Here is a 23,088-nt window from a genome sequence, read left to right as displayed (position 1 = left end):
CAATTGAAGTGATTGACAACAAAGAAACATTAATTTTCAATTACCCAGATGAGAGCCGTGTTCCAGTGCTGCCCGACGAAATCTTCAAAGACATGATTCTATTTCTTCATGAGACTTACGGCCACGTTGGAGCTAACAAGCTTGAAGCTATTTTCCGTCGTATGTACTACTCATCCAATGCGAAGCATTTTATTCGTTTTATCACCAGCGAGTGTTTGCACTGCAAAGCAAATAAAACTTATTCAGAAAAGAAACCACTCGAATTTGGATATACTAATTCATACGGACTTGCTGATGTGATCTGTGTAGACATTCTTGGACCGATTTCAAATTATTCCAATCAGCCGAAATATCTCTTGGTATCGAAGGATGTTTTCTCTGGAAAAGTTTGGTTATCACCACTTCAAGATATTCTCCAGCAAACTGTTGCCAGCGCTATGGAAGCTGTAATTAAAGAAATTCATTCTAAAAAGTATAAAATTCGTAAAATAATTACGGATAACGCTACTCAATTTACCAACAAGATTTGGCGTAAATTATTGAAGAAATATAAGATAGCGATTGGACACTCAACAGCGCACAATCCTCAATCAAATCTAGTTGAGAGAACTATGCGCATTATTGGAGACCGTTTGCGGATTAAAATGAATATTAATGCAGATGGTGCGTATTCACACCATGGATGGAGTACTTACGTCAAGGAAATTGAAGAAGAAATTAATAATACGCCGAATGATGTCAACGTTCCTCCAGACGAAGTATGGCAAATTGCAGAATTTGAAACCGACCTTCCTACTGGAAGAGTAACATTCAATGCCAAATATCATTTACGCAAATTACTGGAGAAGAAAGAACGTCAAGATTTGCCATCTATCACTAGCGGAGATTTAATGAACTCGAAACTTGACCTACTCAACAATGTTTACACTTCTGTTGATAACGTTGTTTGGGTATCAATCGACGGCGCTTGCGCTAACAACGGTTCAAATGACGCTATCGCTGGAATTGGCATCTGCTGGCATCCTGAGGGTAAACAAAATGTTTCCGAAAGAATCAAGCACGAAAATTACACACCTACTAATAACTTAGCTGAGGCTATTGCTCTACTTACCGCAATGAAAATTGCTATCCAGCAAGGAATTACTCGATTACACGTAATTTCTGATTCCCGATACCTGACATCAGCTGTCAATGATACTTTTTCTAAATGGACTGATAATGACTGGAAAAACTCTGCAAAGAAGCCAGTTCATCATCAAGAAATATTTAAAGAAATCATTCAGCTGAAATCTCAATTTGACTTATTCGAACTTACTCATGTTTATGCACGCGAGACTGATTTTGGTAACTTCACCGCTGATAGACTCGCTCGTAAAGCTGTATACACCACCGAATTTTTCCAGATGAAAAAACTTGTGAAAATATTCAACAGCAGGCTAATTTGCGATATAATATGCGCAAGCGCGAAAATATCAATTACAACGAAGGTACTGACGCACCTGAAGACGGGCCGCGGACAGGTAGAAGGCGTTTTAAACACGTTAATTCTTTGATTTTGAACCTGCTCAACCATGAGCAGCGAATGAAATTCGTCGAATTGTTATCCGAGCTTCCTGATTGGTCGCAAATGCCACGCGACCCCCTCAGCCCTACCTGTTGATTATTTATTTTCTACCTACTTCGTAAGCTTCATTTCAAAAAGCTGTTCATTATATTTATCAACCAGCTTCAGCTAACATCTCGTGCTCACAAATGTCCCAATATAAATAAATATTGATTCAACCACTATTTATTCTATTCATTCTATTGATTCGTACGAAATTACTCATTGCTGTAGAACTGTGTAAATATCATTTCATCTAAGAAGAAAAATTTTAATTTATTCTATTATTTCTATTTTTTCTATTATTTCTATTTCTGGAAAAATGTACCCATTGGACAACTGTTATCCGCTTCGCTACGTAAATAAAGCCGAAAATATCATCAGAATTCGTCGCTTTGATGGCAGCTACCAAGATGTTTTTCTCCCAATTACATGGGATAATTTAGAAGACAAATTGGTCAACGATAATTGCGATTATGGTCCAATCATGCCGCCAGATTATCAAGACCATTACACTTACGCTCAGCAGCATTTCTACATAAGCCGCTACATTTCATTAAGCAGGTACGACGGTATGCACATTATGCATTGTTTCATTAACGGCTGGTGGCTGATTGGCGACGGCATCGCGCATGCAATTGCAAGATATGCTGTTAAAGAAGAAAAAAGAGTTATAAAGATGTGGGATAATTCAAAGGTGTCCGGTACGAATATTTCAGCGAAGCGTTTGATGCATAATATCAAGCATCATAAAATCCTAGTTCCAAAAAGAATCATCCTATCTATCGGCTGCCATGATATACTGAAAGAAACGTTCAATAAATGTTGCTATAACACAAAGGAGCTGATTGCTTTTCTATTGGATCAAGGCGTCGAAGACATTTTAATTTTACCAAATATTAATTCAAATATGCTGCCAGATCATTCGCTCCGGGGAAAATTTCGAAAATGGCTTCGTACCGATTTAATCGAAATGGACCCACAAATTTTGAAATATGCGACTAGCCTAGAAGAAATTTCAGATAGAGCTGATCCTTTCTACAAAGATGGAGCTGGAAACTATTACTCAAACCCGCTAATATACGCTGAACTTGCGTACCGCATCGTGAAATTCACTCAATCTTTAGAAGAAGCTAACCAACTATGAATTCGACCGATATTTGCGTAATTTCGGTTGATTGATATTTGTTCAATTTATTCATGATGTACATAACGTGTATTTTTTCCAGGCGAAGAAATGTTATTTTATTTCATCTTCTTATTCGTGTATTATTTCTATTTTAATCTATCAAATAAAATCAACAAAAATACGACCTTGTAAATAGTTTTTCTATTTTTATCCACGAACTGAGCTACGCCTAACCATCATCGACAAGCAGATCTTTGCTTAGTATATGAAAATAGACAGTCGCAGACCGATATTATACGTACAGAGGGAAGGGGGTTGCGATAAGAAATCAGGCTTCGAGTACAAATGATCCTTATCTTGATTCCTCGAAATAGCAACGACAGCCAAAGCCTACGCATCGAACCTACCATTTCATCATTCGACTTTTGCTTCTCTTTGTGTTTAGTGCGTACATCTCTAACGTGGTGAAATTTTTTCTATTCTTTCAAAGTTTAATTTCGTTCTTATTATTTCTATAATCGGTAAGATTTACGCAATGCTGTATTTTCCTGGTTCGTTTACTCTATTTTTTTTATGTTTGTTCGATTATTTAAACTAGTTTGAAAAATTCCAGCCATTTGTTCGCCATCTCGTCTGTTCAACGCGAAAAATACGTCGCAATACCTGGAGAATAATTTATTCTATTGAATTGTAAGTACTAGTGTTAATTTACTCACTTATAATTTGCATGGTCTTATACAATTTACCGATTTTGCTGTAAAACACACGTACCATCGTACCTACCATCAACCACGTGCTTTAGGCTACAAACACAGCCATCATATCGATAATTAATTTACTTTGAAAATAATTACAACAATACCACGTGTTATTAATTCTATTAATTCTATTAAAACTCGTTTCAAATTTGGAAAAAAGGTGAACCAAAATTCATCATCTAATTCGATTCTGTACGTGTGTTTTAAATAGCTAGCCTAAGTACATTGCTGTTTTAATCGTCAGTTTATTAATTCAATTATTTTATCCCAGATTTTCGTTGATTGGTAAACTGAATTATTTCAAGTGTTTCGTCGAAGGTTTCTGTTATTTGAAGAACTGTATTGTTTCAAGATATGATCCAGCTTCGCTTTGCTACTGGTATGCTATATTGATTCTATTTTTTCGAAGATTCAAAACAACTATTGATTCTATTTGTTCTATTCTGTTACACCAGCTATATTGCGACGATTCGTACGTTTAGTTTAAAGAAGATATTGATTCGTTTGACGATTATTGAACCGTAATTTGCAAAAAGGTAAATTGACCAGCAACTTATTCATATTGTTTCTATTTTCGCTCGTGAAACTTGTACTTACGCATTACTATTTCTCCAGCTTATTCGTTCTGCTGTGTCGCTAATTATTTGGCTGGAGTTTGTTCGTTTGTTCGCTACGATTTGCGTAAGAAAGGTATTGATTATTTTAACTTATTCTATTAATTCTATTATTTCTATTTCGACATGAATATCCATAAATTTATCACATGGAATGGCAATCAATACTCATTCAAGAAGCCAGAAACTTCATCTTTCTTAAGACAGCGCGAATTTGATCGAGCCAGATTTAAAGAAGGGCTATGGGAAAATACTTTTGATTCGCTGTGTAATATTTTCTATATGGATGATATACGTGTATACGAACCTAACTTTTCTCGATTAGATTTTCCAACGGATTTTATCCAATCTATAAGCATCGAAGATTCCAGCGATAACTCATCTGACACTGATTCTTTTCTGTCCTCTAGGCCAATGGAAAGGTATCGTGTTCCGGTATGCCAGTACTGCGGGGAGGAGTTCGTGGCAGGACAAGAAACTGTACGGAATGAAACCTGTCCACATACTTACCATCGCGAGTGCGTTAAAAGCTTAACTGAGCAACGTACGCCCGCCGGCAATTTCCGCTATCTCCCCGCAAAATGTCAACATCGAAGTTGCGGTGCGGTTTTGATTCGACAACACTATCACAGTGTTATTTTCCGCTATGAGACGCCCGAAAATATTTGCACCAACTCTGGACACCGGCATAGAATCGCGAATCTCAGCGACACGATTGATTTCCAGCGAGAGCGTATAAATGCGCTGAACGATTCTTTACGTGACGCCGTAGCGCAAAATGAAATTATGACTGGAAGAATCGCAGATCTCGAACGCGAAATCTCCAGACTTAGGCGACCAGCGCAAGATTACCAAGGTAATTATATTGATTATAGCCCGCATCGATATATTCCAAGATGGAGTAATTTTATAACCGATACGCGCTTTATAATCCCAGATTTCGAAGACGATCTCAACCGTCGAGATAACGATGACGACGACGATATCGCCAATGCACAGCAGCAAATGGTAAATCACGATAATCGAGCTGCTGGAAATGAAAATCAGGACGATCAAGCTCCAGAGAATTACGCAAATAACGATAACGCAGCCAACGATTGCCAAGACGTCGATGAGCGCAACGACCTTAATGAACCAATTGATCGAGCATTTGCTGAAGGATTTGTTCAAACGAACGGTAATTCTATTAATTCTAATACTAATATACGCATCTCAATTTCTGAAATTATTTTACCTGAGCGTGATTTTGATCAATTATTTCTAATTAATTCTATTTATTCTCCAGAAGAACGTGAGATGCAACGCCGTATGGACCAAGAGCGAGATGCTCAAGATGGTGTGATTCCAGAGCCGGTTCCAGCTTCGGTCAATGCTCCAGCTCCATCCGCTCCTAATCTCGACGATGTAAACCTCGAGGAGCCTCACCCATCGAATTCTGGACCAGTTTTAGTAGCGCCAGAACTGGGAGAAGTAGGAAACGTTGCCGGACCGTCGCGATTTCGCGAGCCTTTCCGGCCTAGTACACGTAATGTTTTCTCTTCATTTTACAACTCCAATAACGTTTTGGTAAACCACGTTATGCGGAATGCAACCGAACAGCGCAATGATCATCAACCTCGTGACCAACCGCTGCTAGATGATGAAGACGCCCCGTACGAAGACTTCAGAACGAGGCGCGAAATACGCGTCTACGATGGTGGCGTCCAGAGCGCTGTATTTCCACATCGACGTGGAAATATTATGGCTATTTTGAACCAGTCTGGCTATACTTTCAACCCGCAGATTCAGCGCGAGCTTCGTCACGAGTATACTCTGCATAGCCAGCAGATGTATTCTTCAGTTTATACGAGCTGGTCACCGGACGACCGCCGTCCAACCACCCATATTTTCCTGAACGGATGGTGGGTGATTGGCGACGGTCTTGCCCACGGTGTTGCGAGAGAACCGCTGAGACGAGATCCAACGTTAAAGAGTCGCTGGGACCGTAGCCGCTTCGCAGGAAGTTTTCTTTCTGCCAAACGTCTGCGACACAACATCCAACAACATGCCCGCAACATCCCACGGTTCTGCGTAGTGGCCATGGGAGGACACGACCTAACGCTTGAGTCCGAGCACACGGCCAGAATAAACACGTCAGCGTTGATTCAATTTTTGTTAGACCAACGCGTGGAGCGAATTCTTATCCTCCCGATAATCATCGCTGATCGACGACCAGATGCGGAGACTCGTCGATCTTATCGCGAATGGCAGCGAGGAATTTTGCCTCAATTAGACAGATCCCGCGTTACCTATCTGCAATTTTTGGAAGAAACAATAGATCGCGTCCAGCCTTACCATGCCGACCTCGCCGGCATCATATATGCGCATCCGTTCGTACATTTCGATATCATTTACCGTTTGGCTCATATGTTGCGTTATTTCGATTAATTCTATACCCGGTATTTGCGTAAATCTTTTGTTTTCTATTTTTTCGTTGTTTGAATTTGTGAATTTTGTTATTTTTTCTATCCTTTCTATTTCTAAGTTTGAAATGAAGACATGGTGGTTCGGCTGAGCATTCGATATTACCTCCACGTTAAAGCCTGTTATTTTCGATACCCTCTTTACTCTTTTTACATGTCTTCGTGTATTATTTCTATTAATTTGGATTTTTAGTCGCATTTTTCTTTCTAACAGGTATTTACGAAATTACCAGTTTATATTAGTTCTATTAATTCTAAGTTCGTTATTTTTTGAGTTTTGAATTACCTATTCAAATATTATTTCTACTTGTTCTATGTTATATTGATTCTATTATTATTGCGATTTGAATAGCTGTGAGTTATGTTCCTTTTGTTGTGCCGAAGATAAAAATAAAAAAAAAAAAGATGGCATGAATATTATTGTTTCATTTTTTCAATTACAGCTTCAATTAATTCAATTACTTACAATGCAAAATCAACATAACTAGAAATGCACATCTCTAAGAGTAATTCATTATATCGTATCATTTCGAAAGAAAAGATTCTACTTGAGTTCTTAACCTGTAAATAATTATCATTTAATATGTTCAAGAGAATGGTGATACTACGATACGTCGTTTGAATAATAATACTGGGGATGATTGCCATTCGTTCTATTTATTCAAATAGCCGTTTTATACACATAGTTTCCTAATTTCATCTCTTCAAAGAAGTTTCAGTTATTATTTCATATTATTTCATCGTGAACGCGTAAATATTATATTTCGACTTTATTTTAACATCATACAACGTTGATATCATTAATTACCAACTCGGAGATTGTTCATTTTGCTTTGAGAATGTCCACGAGTACATTTTACCTATCCTGACAGAGTTTAACTTGTTCTATTTGGTGAGAAGGTGGAATTTGCTGAAAATGGTTCGTCAAAAAGAAAATTTACTAATACACGATATTGATTCTATTGATTCTATTTATTCAAGGATAAAAATAGCATACAGACAGAAATTATCAACAAATATATCTTCTAAAATGCAATTATTCTAACAATGCTGTCTACAATAGATAAGGGATTAAATATAGAATTTGCCAGACATCTAGCGATAATCTACAGCTATCGCAGATAGCTTTCTACTCCCTTTACCCAACATTTAACAAGATATTTGCGAGATAATCCCTTCCACCGTCAGCCTTTTAGGCCATTTTTTGCACCAGGAATTTACGCAAGTACTGATTCTGTCTTCATAAGTAATTTGTTCTTCGTAAGGATTGTATGTCTTCGTTCAGTTCGTTCGTTACTCAAGCCGTTTATTTATTCGAGTTTCCAGTTATTCATTCTATAATTATAATTATTAATTCTAATTAATTTGCCAGTGCTATGGCCAACGCGGAAATTGATCATACTTGTGAGCTCTCGATAGCTGTCTGCCCTTTCTGTGACGGTTCGCTCGCTGTTCCTCCGTCCGGTGCCACTGGACCTGCGGTATTAATCACTGGTAAGGAGTGTAACCATTTGGTGCACTTGAAGTGCTTTATGATTAAAACAAAAACTCTTAAAGAGCGAAAAATACCTTGTCCGTTCAAAAAGTGCGTCGCGAATATTGATATCAAAGCGCTACGTGAAATCATCGTTCAAAAATCACCAATCGCCGAAAGCATTCGCCTCATCATCAATAACGCTACCAGAGCTCAGCTCACTGAGATGAATATCGCGATGAATAATCAGCACGAACGTAATTCCCAGCTCGCTTCCGAACTTCGACAGCTTCTACGACAAAATGCAGCATTAACCGAAGAAATTCGAGAGAAAGATAAGCTGATCAAAACGTTACAAACCTCCGCTCCAGCGTCGATGCCAGCGATCGCCATTCCTGAGATAAATCTGTCCGAATCGAGCTCTGATGATGAAAAAGCTGCTGTTCCAGCCAAAATCGATTCGCCGCTGCCATCTGATTCCGGTACGTCTGCTAAACCTACGATTACAGTTGAAAAATTACGTGCAGCATTAGAAAGCTTTGTCGCCGAAAATTCCGACCTTCAGCCCTCAACATCTGGATATGTACCTCCACGTCAATGCGATCAATACTCGATTTCTTCAGCTTCATCGACCACATCAGATATCAACTTCGAAGAAGTCTTTCATCCAGTACTCCAGCCATCGGCTCCAGCACACGTACACGAAGCAGCGCCTGTTCCAGCTCCAATTATACCTGTAAACAGAGAGAATGCACGATTAAAAATCAACAGAATTGATATAAGACCGAACCAGCCTATTACATATTATCATAAACCAACATATGGTGTATTTTCGAAGCTGCGCATTCCTCAAAATGGTATCGTGACAACAGCCACATTTCACTCTTTAGTAGCGGAACTGCCTTTCTATTTAGATAGACAAATTCCGCGCGATATGGCAAATTACTGTCATGAGCCACAATTTTACTTCTATTTAGTGGCTGGAAAACTCAAGCGTTCAGATCGACGACCCGAACCTGTTTATTTTCTACAAAGTCATTGGTTAATTGGCGATGGAATTATTAATGGCATAGTCGACGATGCTGTAGCAGGAAACATTGACCTTATCAATCAGCTGCCTAACAATTTATTCATCAATCGTTCAATCTCAATTAAAGATTTACAATCGAACTTGCGCAAATTTGTCATTGTGCTGCCGAAGTATATCATACTATCAATTGGACATCGCGACATTGCCGACAAACGTAAGCTGGATGATATTATTGAGGATGCGAAGCAGCTGATATGTTTTATTAAGAATACACACGTATCAAAAATCATACTTTTACCACCTATACTTACTAAAGAAAATGATCAGCTTTGCAAAGATTTTCGCGCTTGGCTCCGATACAAGGCTGTATTATTCAGTAATACACGACGAATCATCTACCTTCATGAAATTGAGACAATAATCGATAGACAGGGTCCAACCGAGAACGATCTTCCAGTACTACCGCAGAGTTTCCATCTCGAAATCTTGCTGGGATTGATTCCATATCTAGCTGATAAGCGACTACGAAAACCATACCTCAAGCGACCGAACTCTCCGAGCTTTAGAAGAGCTGAAAAACGACGTTAATGATTTGTATTAATTACCATGTATTATTGATTCTATCGATATTTTCGCAATTATCATTTTTTATAAAATAGATAAATACAATTCGGTGATTGATAACGCTGGTTACGTCATGAAAAAAAAAAAAAAAAAAAAAAAAAAATAGCTCAATTTTCAAGCCAATCAAAAGCTAGTATTATTTTTTCACTTTTTTCTTTTTATTTTTCCCGGCGACAAGATTTATTTTTTATTTATTATTTCAAAGAATATGTATATTATTTCTATTTTCTAGTCATTTGTTCATTTACAACGAATACAACCTTTTAGTTCAAACCTGATTTATTATTTCTATTTATTCTATTATTTCTATTAATTTTGAAGAAATGGCTGATTTACAAGAAAATACTTATTCATATTTATTCTATGCCGCAAATGAGCAAATCAACATTTGGTACCAAAATTCTATTTCAGCACTGTGGAATGCCAGCATTATTCATTCTAGCTGCGAAAACTCAGAAAAATTAACTCTACCTAAATTTGACTTGGGAATCTACGATATCAATTCTAATAAATTTACTCAAACACCTCGACATAGTAATTACAAATACGCCTGTGATGGAATTAATTTAATCAAATTTTCAGATATTAATTCTAATTCGTTCGAAATTAATTCTAACAAGTTGGTAGTTACGCAAGATACACGAATCCTCAGCGATTATGATTTATTCTTTGCGTGCGAACATATCAATCTTCAACATCTTTTAATTCCTCGCTTCAAATTAGTTCAAGGCGTTCCAGGTTGCGGTAAAACTACATACATTTTGAACAATATTCAAAATAATGGTGATTTGGTTTTATTCCCAACGAAAGACAGTGCAGAGAATTTTCGCAGGCGTTTTAATGAGAAAAATGGATTTTCAATCAATGAAATTACTCTACGACGAAACTACCGAACTATTGATTCTTATTTGATGAGCCAAAATACATCTCGCTACTCTCGAATATTTATTGATGAAGCTTTCTTAATTCACTTTGGCCAAATTATATTTGCAGTAGAGAAAGCTCGAGCTTCAGAAGTAATTTTAGTCGGAGACAGACATCAAATACAGTACATCAATCGCTCGCCTATACCATCAATCCATTTTTCCTACATTCCAGAGTATCTAATTTCAGAAATAGAATTTTTGAACATTTCATTTCGATGCACTCTTACTACCACAGCATTATTATCAGAATTTTATCAACATGGAATGCTGTCTACTTCGCAAGTATATGCTGAAATGAACCTGCATACCTTAAAAAATGTCAACCATTTGCCTCATTTTATTGATTCTCATTACCTAGTATTTACGCAAAACGAGAAGCAAATACCAGCCAGCAAAGGATTTCCTGTAAACACCATACACGAGTACCAGGGAAAACAAGCCGAAAATATTATATTAGTTCGATTAATTCATCATCAGAATTCAATTTATGATAGCCTACCACATATCATAGTGGCTTTCAGTCGGCATACCAAGAAGCTAGATTATTACACAGTAAACAATTTAGACCTACCTTCTTCACTGATTCTGCATTCACGTAAGTTGACTCTGCACGATTTCAATGCGGTATGTATTCTTCCCATTGGTACTCCTAAATAAAAAAAAAAAAAAAAATGTTACAATTAATAATGAGTTTTTACAATTTTATTCTCATACATGGAAATGAATTTTTTACATACGTTTGAATATTTCCAGTTCATTGTATTTTCAAGTTTCAACTTTTATTTACGAAAATACCTGATATTTTTTTTTATCTTTTCATACTGTAAATATTGTTGTTATTTTTTATTCTCTACTTTAACTACTTATGCATTTTTCACTTACTGTATTTTGTAACTTTTTATGCATTTTTCTACTTTGTATTTTTTACTCTTGAGTTTAATTTTCCATGTACCTTTCTTCTATCTTTATTCCTGGAATATCTTGATTGAGTTGTAGGGATTTCTTATTAATTCTATTACTTCCGGTACACACTTCACAAGCACGTAAATATACTACATAATTCGGGGCAGTGGGCGCGGATGATCATCATTGATTCTATTAATTCTATTGATTAGCTGATAGGTTGGGCATGCAGATTACTGATGCTGAATATGAAGATTATTGATTCTATTGATTCTGTTCTCCCGCTTCTTATTGATTTACGTACCATATTTCTCCCTTGTTCATCTGTCACCTAAATCGGGGCATTTGTAGAGGGAGAAAAAACAGCTTTTTCTGCTACCTAACTGGGAGAAAAAACATTTACTATATTGCCCAACCTGACGCGAATATTCAGCTCGCGGATACTATCATTAGATGGGTATTTCCGCGACCTCATGACATAATATTTAACCAATCATCGTCTAGAAACGCGCGCATCCGCTGCCTCTGCTGCTTGGTCCAGACTCATTTTTACCCTAAGCTCATAGTTGCTAGTTCCACTGTACAGTCAGTATCCAATGTACTGCCGAACTGCCTGGTCAGCTCTCCTAGACTCTCCGAGGCTTAGGGGGCTACCAGTGTGGATTCGGGGGTCAGAATATTCATTCTACTAATTCTATTCGTTCTATAACACAGTGGATGAAACTAGCCAAGTACGTGGAGCTCAGGGGTTACTATTTACGGAAGTGCCTCTTATTTACGTGTCCAATTTAATTGGATAGGGAATCTTTTCACACTGACTTGTGATACTCCCTATAATTATTAATTCTATAAAGTCAGGTGTATTGGAACTTCCGGAAGTGTATCACCATACAACAAGCAATTTTTAATTAATTCCTAGTATGGTTGGAATTAATTATATTGTCTTCCCAACTCAACACAATCCCAGGTATTTATCTTTTCTTTACCAATTTTTTATCCAAAAAATACCAATCCGAGAATAGGCTACGAATTTGTAGTAATTCTCAACCTCCCTTTCCTTCTCCAATAATTACTCTCAAGAGATATCAACTTCATGTTGTTCTTTTCTTGTAATTTGAGATAATTAGATGTACTTGAAGAAGATCTGTGTTCTTATTTACGTAATTAATATTCGTTTCCCAACACTCAAATTCGTCCTATGATGATATTGGTGGCTTGGTCACTCACCCAGAGGAAATAACAAGGAGTAAATTCCCAATTTACGAGTTTTATTCATTCTGGCTCAAACCCCAACCGATATCTAGGGTTGGGCCCCCGTGAGGTTCTCGGACTGAACCAATGGTACTCAGAGGGTCCTGTTCATGTAGAGAGATTCGTTACTTTCGTGAATCCTTTCCTAGAAGCTAAGGATCGAAGTAACTAGCACCCCAGATCTGCATAATCTCCCCCTACAGTATACAAGCCAAATTTCAGCGTTTCTGATCAATTTGATCAAATTTTGATATTTTCACAAGAAATAAAACGGATTAAAATTGTCAAAAATTCGCTAAAAATCGAAAAATGAAATTCAAACTCCTAATTTTGTATGCTGGTTTGTTTCCGAACGACTTTTTAACTATTCTTTGTCCAGTTCAAAAATCATTCAACCATCTAAGATGCCTCTTTACTAAATTTCAAAGAATTTAGGCAGTTTTTCCCTTCAAAAATCAGTGTTAGACATGTACGTACGAAGAGTTGCCTATTCAGTTTGCCGTAAATATGAGATGAAATTGAAGTGATGGCGCTGGCGTTAGGAATTATTGCATCAACTGATTTGTTGTAAATATCTAGAATGCGATGATTTGTGGTTATGTACTTTTGGATGCTCCTACAATTTTTTCTGGGCAGTTCAAACATTTTTCTGTTGATTGAAATATCAGCTTTCAATTGTGGATATTTTGAATTTTCAAAAAAAAAATTAAATTATAGGGTATTATTAGCCATTAGATATTTCAAAAATTGTCTTCACGAGTTTTTATCATTTTGCATAGGTATTCCTGAAAGAAGAATCTTTTTGTTTTAAATTAAGTATGAAAATCTCAATCTTTCATTTTATTTACACCTATCCAAATTTATTCATTTTCAAATGTTTCCACGTTTCAATTTTGAATTTTTTCCAATTTTTTCAACTGTTTTTTTCTTATTTATTTATTTAACATTAAAAAAAAGGGTATTCCATGACATGTAAGGATTTTAAACTAATATTGACACCCAAAAATATTTTATTATTTGGTAGAATGTTTTTTTTTTTCAAAAGTAATTTTAAATTTAAAAAAAGAATTGGTCTTCTTCGCATCGTAAAAAATGCCTTCAATTTTCAAGTCTTCAACTTGACCTTATTTTTAAAAAATTTTTTAATTTACATATAATTTTTTTCAGTTTCTACGATATGTAGCTACTAGCTAGGTAATGATTATCTACCAAAATGTCGAAATATCACATTTATATGTAGTACCTATGTGGCTATCTACATAAAGCATATCTCAGCTTATTGCTCATGAAACGAAAACTCCATTCATTTATTAGGTTATTTTTCGTTGAAATGTATCCTACCTACGTTATAGGACATTATACGCCCGCACCTTCGTACAAAATAACCCAATTCGTGCCTGAATTAATGAGATACAAGTGTAGAATCTATCAATTTAAAGGTAATATACGAAACGAAATGACAGCATGTGAGATTTAACGTAAGCTGAAAACGCTAAGAGATGAACGGGTTGTTATCCTTAACGTTTACTGCATCACTTCCAACACAACCGATATGATGCTTATACTCGTACTAATGAAGTGAGCATGAACGCAAAAGAGTACCTACGCCATGCTATGCCAGTCGCATAAAGCTTTCATGTAGGTAATGTAGGTGGTAAGTTTTCCTATACATAGATAAATGTCTACGCGCTTGTTAAAATACCTACAAAACCTTGTATATCGGTATTAATGAATCTCCATCAATCTTATATCTCATATAATGCAACCGCTGGCATACGTCCAATGTCGAAATTATACTACTTTTTTGACACTTTTTCCAACATCAAAGTACAAACTTCACGGTTTCCCCCTTCTCATTCCATTATCGAAAAAGATGAACATTTTTTGCCATCATTTTACACCAAATTTATCCCGTTTAAAATTACAACGAAATTATTCTCATCGAGGTAGGGTGAGTGAAAAAAACCGAAAAACCGAACTTGAATTTTCCCCGAGCTTAAAAAATATTTACCTACAGGATACCTGAAAAAGTTGAAAAATTATTCCAACGAGGTGGCAGATTTTTAAGCATTTTCATACATCGTATGTTAAGTAATTGGATACGAGAAATTATTAGAGTAATATTCGATACGCGAGCGCATGTATAAACGACGCAATATTCGCGTATTGTTTAAATGTTACTTTAACATGGAGACCTTTCACACTAGTAGTTACAAAAAAATGTAATTTTTTACTCGAAAACTTTTCCAAGGCAACGGAAAACGTTTGTAATAAGCTTATCATTCGAGATCTAATAAATTTTCGGGTAAAGTTTTTGAAAATTTATGTTTTTTCCGGTCTTTTGGGGATTTTAATACTTCACCGCGGAAAAAAAAAACTACTGTTAAGAATTCGTATACTTTTATAGGTGGTTGCAAAATGCTTCAATCTGTAAATGTCACACTGGTGAAGGGGAAGCTGCTTAAGCCGAAATTTATACGTGATGATTTCAAATTGAAAATTTCAATATCGTTTCGTTTGCTCTGATGAAAAATATTGAAAAACTATGATTTCGAAAGAAGGAAGACCTTTTTTCCTTTATTTTTTTTTGCACCACATACGTATATATTACTCGTTGTAGTATAGGTTCGTCGTGTATGTAATTTTATTACATCTATACACGAGCTACTATATATTGAAGCTTTTCAACTTTACTAATGGCTACGAGTGTTGGGAGACTACAAAACGTGTGGAATTCTTCGTTGCAATTTAATTCCACGAAAAGACCTATAAATTAAAAAGATATACACTCGGTAGAAAAATAGCGTCGTTTTTCGCACATCGCCATTCAGAATTATTTAACCGCAACTGTGGAAACACACGCTTTTTCGCCAGCCTAATCCTATTCTTTTGGTTTTAAAGTCAACCAACACCCGAAAAGGTTTTACAACTTGGGTAGAAAATTAATCGAGGGGGTGGAATCTAACAATAACCGTACTTTACTTCACCAATTTTTTAACGTTTCTCGATAGTAATTTAAACTCACTCTCTCTCAGTACCCAGTACCCACAGATGGATTGACTATTGATTCGAATACGACTCCGGATAAAGAAAATAAGATATTTTCCTTTTATCCGATGCTTCGATGATTTCGAGCAGGCTAAAAATTCAAAAGATGTCGCAGTTATTTTTTTTTTCTTCACCAGCCTTTTCTGTTTTTTTAAAATAACCGTAAGTTACACGTTTCTTAGGCGCCGGATCAGATTTTAAAACGCTTCGGATAATTTTAATTAACGTTTCAATACGATTGTGTTTCGAGTCATGTAAATAAATCCCCGAATCAAAATTTAAAATATGGCCGGATCAATATTTCTCGAGTGGAATTATACGGATATTGCGATATTATTCGTATGTCAGTAATTAATTTATACGCATTTCAAACGCGAATTTAACTCGTATTCTCAAAACGGATTATGGGATAGGTTACCATTAATATAGAATATCCCGAAAAATTATACAATGATTTCATCATTATCATTTTTTAGGGTGGCGATTTTTAAATAATTCTGCTTAAAACATGTTAGTATTTATTACATAGTTTTAAAATTCGTTCATAAAGCTGTTTAATGGCAGAAAAAGTCAAAACTTTTTTTCAAGATTTTAAGCACAACTGAATTTTAGTTTTATGAAACGTATTTTAAACAGTATCCACATGTCCCTGCAGTCCCAATGGAAAATTGGATCTGATCATGTCACAACACATCCGGACATTTTCCGGATCGAACTTGATCCGATCAGTTCTAACCGGGTTTAATAAGGTTTGATCAGATTGATCTGTCCAGACCTGATCAGATCTAATGATTGAATCTGATCAGACCCGTTTGATCACACTAGATAAAGTCCAAAAACTTCCCAGATCCAATTTCGTCTGAACAGTGAACAAATGTAACCAGATCAAGGATTTGATCTGATTTGATAACTTCAGAACTGATCAGGCGTAATCACTATTTTCTGGGGCGCCAACCTGTTTAAATAAATTTCAAGCAGTTTACAAACACAGTTCAAATATTTTCAAGACATCAGTTTAGTCATGTTTAAACCGTCACCCATTCGAATGTTCGATCTGATCTGATCTGATCTGATCAGATCAGATTCAAATATTCCCTGCATCTAATTCAATCAGTCCAGATCTAATCAGATCTAGACCTGTTCAGATCCAATTAGATACAATAAAGCAAACCTGAATGGGGATGTTTGATCAGATCCAGACTTTTTCGGATCCAATTCCATTTGACCAGATGTTATCAGATCAGAGTTTTGTTCGGATATGATCAGACCAGACCTGATGACCCCGGGGGAAAATGATCAGATCTGATGAGGTATGGTACAGATCTGATGAGGTGTGGTACAGATCTGATGAGGTGAGGTACAGATCCAATCCGATATTGTCAGATCAAATCGGATCTGATCTGATCTGAAACATCAGACCAATTCAGGTGATTTTAGATCTGTTCAGATTGGGTCAGATCCAATCCGGTCTTTCGAATTCCCTATTTGATTTTATCAGGTCTGAACAGCCGATCTTATCCAATCTGCTCAGATCTGATTGAAACCGAAGAGTGTGTGCATTTGATGAGGCTCTCAGATCTAATCATTTCCAATAAAGAAAACCTGGCTGGATCTGATTATCAATATCTGAACAGATCAGATCAGATAAATTCAATTTCATCTGACCAGATCTAATCAGGTCGGAGTTTTGATAAAATTAGATCAGTTCAGACAAGATCATTGATCTAATAAGGGAAATCTGAGTCCTAATTGAATCTGATTACATCTGAATAGATGTGATCGGACCAGTATGATCAGATCAGATCAGATCAGATCAGATCCAGACCCAGACTTTCCAAGATCCAATTTCATCTGATGAGATCCCACGGAATAATGATTAAATCTGATCTGATCAAGATGATCAGATCCACCAAACATTCCCCAGCAGATCCAATAATTGCATCTGATCAGATCTGAATAGATCTCAATTCTCAACAGACCTAAATAGATTTGATCCTGATCACACCAGACCAGATCTGATCAGATCCGGACATTCCCCAGATCCAATTAGATCTGATCAGACTTAGATCAGTTTAGACCAGATCAGTTCTGACCATTTTCGCTGTGATCTAATCATGATCAGAGTTTTGATAAGATTAGATCTGTCTATGACCTGATCAGTTCCACAGAGTGTCCAACAAAACCTGAAAACTAAAAAGATGGACCTTGGAAAATCTTTTGGAAAGACATTTTCAATTCCCCCCCCCCCACATATATTCTCACAAAATTGACAAAAAGCTTCAAAAATGTATAATTTTTTAAAAGAAACAAAAAAATAATCAAGAAAATACACCAAACAAGGGGAATAATTAATTGGGTTTCATTAACAAAAAATATTATTTTTTTTCTATTAGGTAGATCTAGATACCTATATTTTAATTATTTTGACGTTTAAAAAATGAAAAATTCTGAAAAATTGAGCTTTTATTTTTTTACTCGATTTTAATTAAATGACAGAATTATTTGAAAATTCAGAAAAAAGAAGGACTTTCGGGCAAAAAGAAGTTTTTCCTGACTTTTATGAAAAGAAAGATCCATAGGCAAAAAGACGAAACTTTTCCTGACCATCTGGATCGGAAGGACTGTTAGACACCCTCTTTTCTCCGGGGTAGACATTTAAAGAAAATGTGTCCAAAATATAGAAGTACATACCTAAACCTTAACTCTTTCAAAGCCCTTAAAAACAATGAAGGTACTTATTCTCAATTTTAATACAATTATGTAAGTAGGTATTTAAACTTCAACTCCACCGTCTTGTTTTTAAAAAAACCGCTCGTGATTCCGAAAACGAAACAGGCATTATAATTTTAAATTTATATCAAGAAAATCAAAAGCAAAAACTAACGTAAATTGTAAAGAATAAGAAAGATAAAAATAAATAAGAGAAAGAAAACAGAAACACATTCGTTTTCGAAATTGGTCCAACTCTCAAAGTTTAACAACGGTGAAAACTGCTGTAATTGCAAAATGTTCCATTAAAATAAGAAATTGCTCAGAAGCTGGCGTTGTAGTACGTTATACTTTGAGTAGGGTTGAAAATACGAACATGACGTAGTCGAAATATTTTACGACCAATTGTGATAATTATAACGAATATTACATTCGGAGACGTCTAAGAATTTCCCTCTCCTGTATAACAACCATCGTCATGGTTTACCTAGAAATTTTCTAAAGTTACAAAGGAGATATATCTTTACCTACAACTTTCACATTTCACTATTTATAATATCTATTTCGCGTATGTAACGTTTATTTGTTTAACTGACTATTTTGTTTTACTACTTGCTAGCACATGACAAATTAAGTTTCTATGGGTTCGGAGTAAAATATGTGTAACGTATCCCAATACTATGGATACCTATCGAAATATCCATCATTCTATATCTTTTGAAATTCCTACCTATGAAAATTAATAGAGAAAGCATTTCACGTTCAACACGATTTTGTGCTATTCGAATTGAAAATCAATTCAATATTTATGTGGGTAGGTACCTACCTATATGTATCTACTTTACTTAGAGGAAGGTCTAAAATTTTTATTTGATTTTTTTTTTCACAGAATGCATCAACGCAAAAGGAATTGAACTTTTTTTTTTACAAAAAAATACCTACTGACAATAAAAAATCCTATTCTTCAATCTCTTTTGTCATTCGGGTATATTTTGAGTGCACTGATGTAATGGGTTGAGTCGCGTAAATACGGGTACCTACTTTTTTTTTCAGTGGTCGAAGCATTTTTATCGATGATAATAATAATTGTCTCTATTTTCATCACATATACACACACGATCCATTACTTATTGAATTTTTTTTTGCCGATGCATTGTTTTTGAGAAATGTATTCTTCACAAAGGACACAATTCGTTATTTACAGTTCTGATACCTAGTGAAATGTCAATTTGTTCAACGTGTAGATTGATTGCACTAATCTATATGGATGAATTCGCAGTATGCAGGCATTGCAGCTAAACAGTTTTTAAAAATAGGGTTTAATATAGGTAAGTACCTACTTGTGTGTATACAGGATGTTTTATTCGAATAATTCATCTGAATAATGATTATGTGTACCTACAGTTATTCAAACTACGAAGCGTAAATGGATTCGCCGATTCAAGAAATTTAAGGAGCAATTAAATGATAGAGTATTTTTGGCACCAATTCTATCGTCAGAAAATTTTAACCAAAGAAAATTTTTCTAAGGGGAAACAGAATCAAAATTCTCCAAAAGTTATATATTTTGGTTAGAAGATCTCCAAAAATATCAAAGTCAATCGAAAAAGGCTGAGGATTGAATCAAAATTAGAGAGAAAATTTTTTCTATCAGATTATATCAAGGTCTAAAAAACAAATTTTATGCCACCTTTCTCTCTCTTCAATCTTCAGAAATAACTGTCAAAAGCCCCCCCTCCCACCACCCTTATTCGTGCTTAATTAGGAATAAATATCCACATAAATGTTTTTGTGTTATCTATTAAAACCAAAGTGTTGGTAACTATGGTAAAGCTGTACTAAAATGAACAAGTGGCGCGAACTGTACCCCAACACACCTACACATTTGTATTTGGAAAAACTCACGAAACTTTTATCATATTCGTCTTATTTGAAAGTTTATCGAAGATGTTGCTTCATCAATCGTTTAATTTTGAAACTTTCGCCAGCTTGAACGTAAATTCTACTTAATCAGGGAAAAACTTTATATATAACTTTTTAATCGACGAATAATTGCAATTATAAACAAAAACAAAGATTTTTTTATACCACTCGAATACCGAGAATAAAGTTTGATAAAAATCGTTGAAATTGCAGGTGTGGAAAATTATAACTTTTTTCAATAATTTTTTTTTCCCCGAATGGAATATCATTATAGAGTTTGGTAAGCAAAATAAGGAATGTTTTTTTTTTACTCTGATATGAAAAAAAAATATATCTACGTTACATCATCAAGTTATTTTCATGGTGAAAATTATTTCGATTACGATTATTACTCGAGCTGTTCAGTTTTGCGATGCGATAAATTATTGCCACGAAGATATTGCGGTCAGTTTGCTGATATCGTCTGGTCTGTCGTAAATTTCATTCTACCAAGTTGGTAATCACTGGTAAAAGTACGATAGATACACGAGTAAAGTTTTAAATTTATGTGATGAAATACCGAACTAAGTATAATGGTTTATGAGTCGTACGTGTAGCTCATTGTTTAATTTAAATAAATTACAAATTTGTGTTTTTGCTCTGTGTACATTGTTGGTATTAAAATCATGCAGACTCCAAGGTGCATCTATTTATGTTTTATTTACTTACTTTTTACTGTGTGCATCATTGCATACATATTCGATTATTCCGCATGAGGTGTACAAAAGAAATGTAGGTATTATGAAATGTATTCTTGCCTCGTTTGGTACGTAATGATTTGTTTTTCAATTGATTATATTTTGTTTGGAGTTTCAACCGTAATTGCATAAAGCAAGGTACGAGAATAGGTAATAACATGAAGTACACAGGTTGTGCAGTAGCTATAGAGTTGGTCCATGTCTTTTCACGAGATAATTTAATTTATTTGCATAGAAAACGAAAAGCGAGTCAATATTATGATTAGGTAGGTACTTTTTGGCGAGAAGCAAGTAGATATATCTACATTTTAAATTTTTAGTTACTGTGGAGGAAACGGAGGAAAGAGGAGTAAATAAGTACTTGATAATTTTTATTTGAAAATATTTAATGATTAGGTAATTAAATGGACATTTTTTAGTAGATAATTGTTTGTAAAAATGGTGCTGAAGATATTGACAGTAGCGAGGACTATTTGTTTATCAAAAGGGAAGAGAAAGAGGAAGCGTTGATCTGAATTGATCAATGTAGAGTAAGATTTTCTCAAGTCAAATGTCCCCACTAAATGACTTGAATGTAATCGTATTTAGCCCAACTACATTTTTTTGAAACCAGGTAGAAACAAAAATTGGCAAAAATACCTAAAAAATCATCCGAATTTTAATTGGTCCATTTATATTAGATATATACTGGGAAGTTTAATAAGCATGACTTTTTGGTCTTTTGTTTCGACGACTCGGAAGAAAATTCTCGTAATGAGACGTCGCGTCGCGTGACGGTATTAAAGCGAAGAAAAAGCGAGGAAAAAAACGCAGGCCAAGTTTTAACAAAACAGAAGAAAATAAACTAAGCCGAAAAAATAAGAAAAGAGCACGAGAAAAAAAGTTTATACATTTAGATGAAAAAGCTAAATGAACCGTACAGGAGGTACCTTTCGTTTCGCACAATAACAAACACAAATAACGATACACATACTCTCTTTCTTATTTTTCTATTTTTTTGAAGACGAAATCGCTCTCAAGAGCCATCAGTCAATCTTGATGACTATCTATTGACATCTTGGTACTTCACTTTTTCAGTGTTGTTACTTGTACCTATACTGCGCGACCCGTTATATCCAACTTTCGTTATCTTTTTTTTTGGTTGCTTTTCTCCATGTATGCCACCTTTTCACCCAGTTCTTTATTTTGATTCATTTTGTATTTCTTCATCGCGGTAGGCGCGAACTGCGAACTTGGTAGTTTTTATTTTTTATTTTCCTTTTTTCAATCGTGTAGCCTATCGGTTTGTGGGAGGTGTTTTTATACGTCTATATTTTCGGCTAGAAAAGATTGATGAAAAATATGAATTTTCTGTTCGATATAGTGGCTCGTCGTTTTGAAAACGTTACATTAATTTTGATTTACCGCCGAATATGACTATACGACTTGGTTTATATTATGGGCTCACATTACTCGAGTCATCTGTTATGATAATTTGACTATTTTACTTGACGTGAGGCAGATATTTTTGCAATTTCATATCGATACCTTTGAATTTAACCATATTGAAGGGAAAAAAACAACTATTCGACGAGATTTTTATTGATGGCGATGTATATAAGATAATAAAAAATATGTTTCGTATTGACTTGCCTATTTACTCGATATACTTGGGTTAAAATGATTGGTGGTTTGTGTTCCTTTTGTTCAAGTTTACCAAAATCATCGTCATGTGTTTTACTCACGTAGTATCGTATCTAGTTTACCTGGTAACCTATATCTTGATAGGCACCCTTATTTTTATCTTGGGTATAGGGAATAGAATTATCCGCAGAAACGTTGTGACAAGATCTCGACTTATAGCTTGAGGTGAGACATTGATTACATCGGCTTTCTAAAAACGGTAAAATTACTTTTC

General features: G+C 35.3%; 2 protein-coding genes across 6 annotated transcripts in view; one reads left to right on the top strand and one right to left on the bottom strand.

Moving 5' to 3' along the window:
- dpr14 (defective proboscis extension response 14) overlaps positions 1 to 23,088 on the bottom strand; it is a 290,318-nt gene that overhangs the window by 41,099 nt on the left and 226,131 nt on the right. The window lies entirely within an intron of this gene.
- On the top strand, positions 1,234 to 7,196 carry LOC135831376 (uncharacterized). 3 transcript variants are annotated; one of them, XM_065343804.1, is made up of 3 exons: positions 1,234 to 4,960; positions 5,042 to 5,281; positions 5,390 to 7,196. In XM_065343804.1, the coding sequence occupies exons 1-3, from the start codon at positions 4,231 to 4,233 to the stop codon at positions 6,529 to 6,531; spliced, it is 2,112 nt and encodes a 703-aa protein (XP_065199876.1). In that variant the 5' UTR covers positions 1,234 to 4,230; the 3' UTR covers positions 6,532 to 7,196. The 3 variants fall into 3 exon arrangements, with proteins under 3 accessions (XP_065199876.1, XP_065199875.1, XP_065199877.1); XM_065343805.1 differs by having other exon boundaries at positions 4,144 to 4,180; positions 4,515 to 4,960; positions 5,042 to 7,196; XM_065343803.1 differs by having other exon boundaries at positions 5,042 to 7,196.

This window comes from Planococcus citri, chromosome 1, assembly GCF_950023065.1.
Source record: "Planococcus citri chromosome 1, ihPlaCitr1.1, whole genome shotgun sequence".
In the NCBI taxonomy this organism is placed as follows: domain Eukaryota; kingdom Metazoa; phylum Arthropoda; class Insecta; order Hemiptera; family Pseudococcidae; genus Planococcus; species Planococcus citri.
This window is presented reverse-complemented; position numbering and strand designations above follow the sequence as displayed.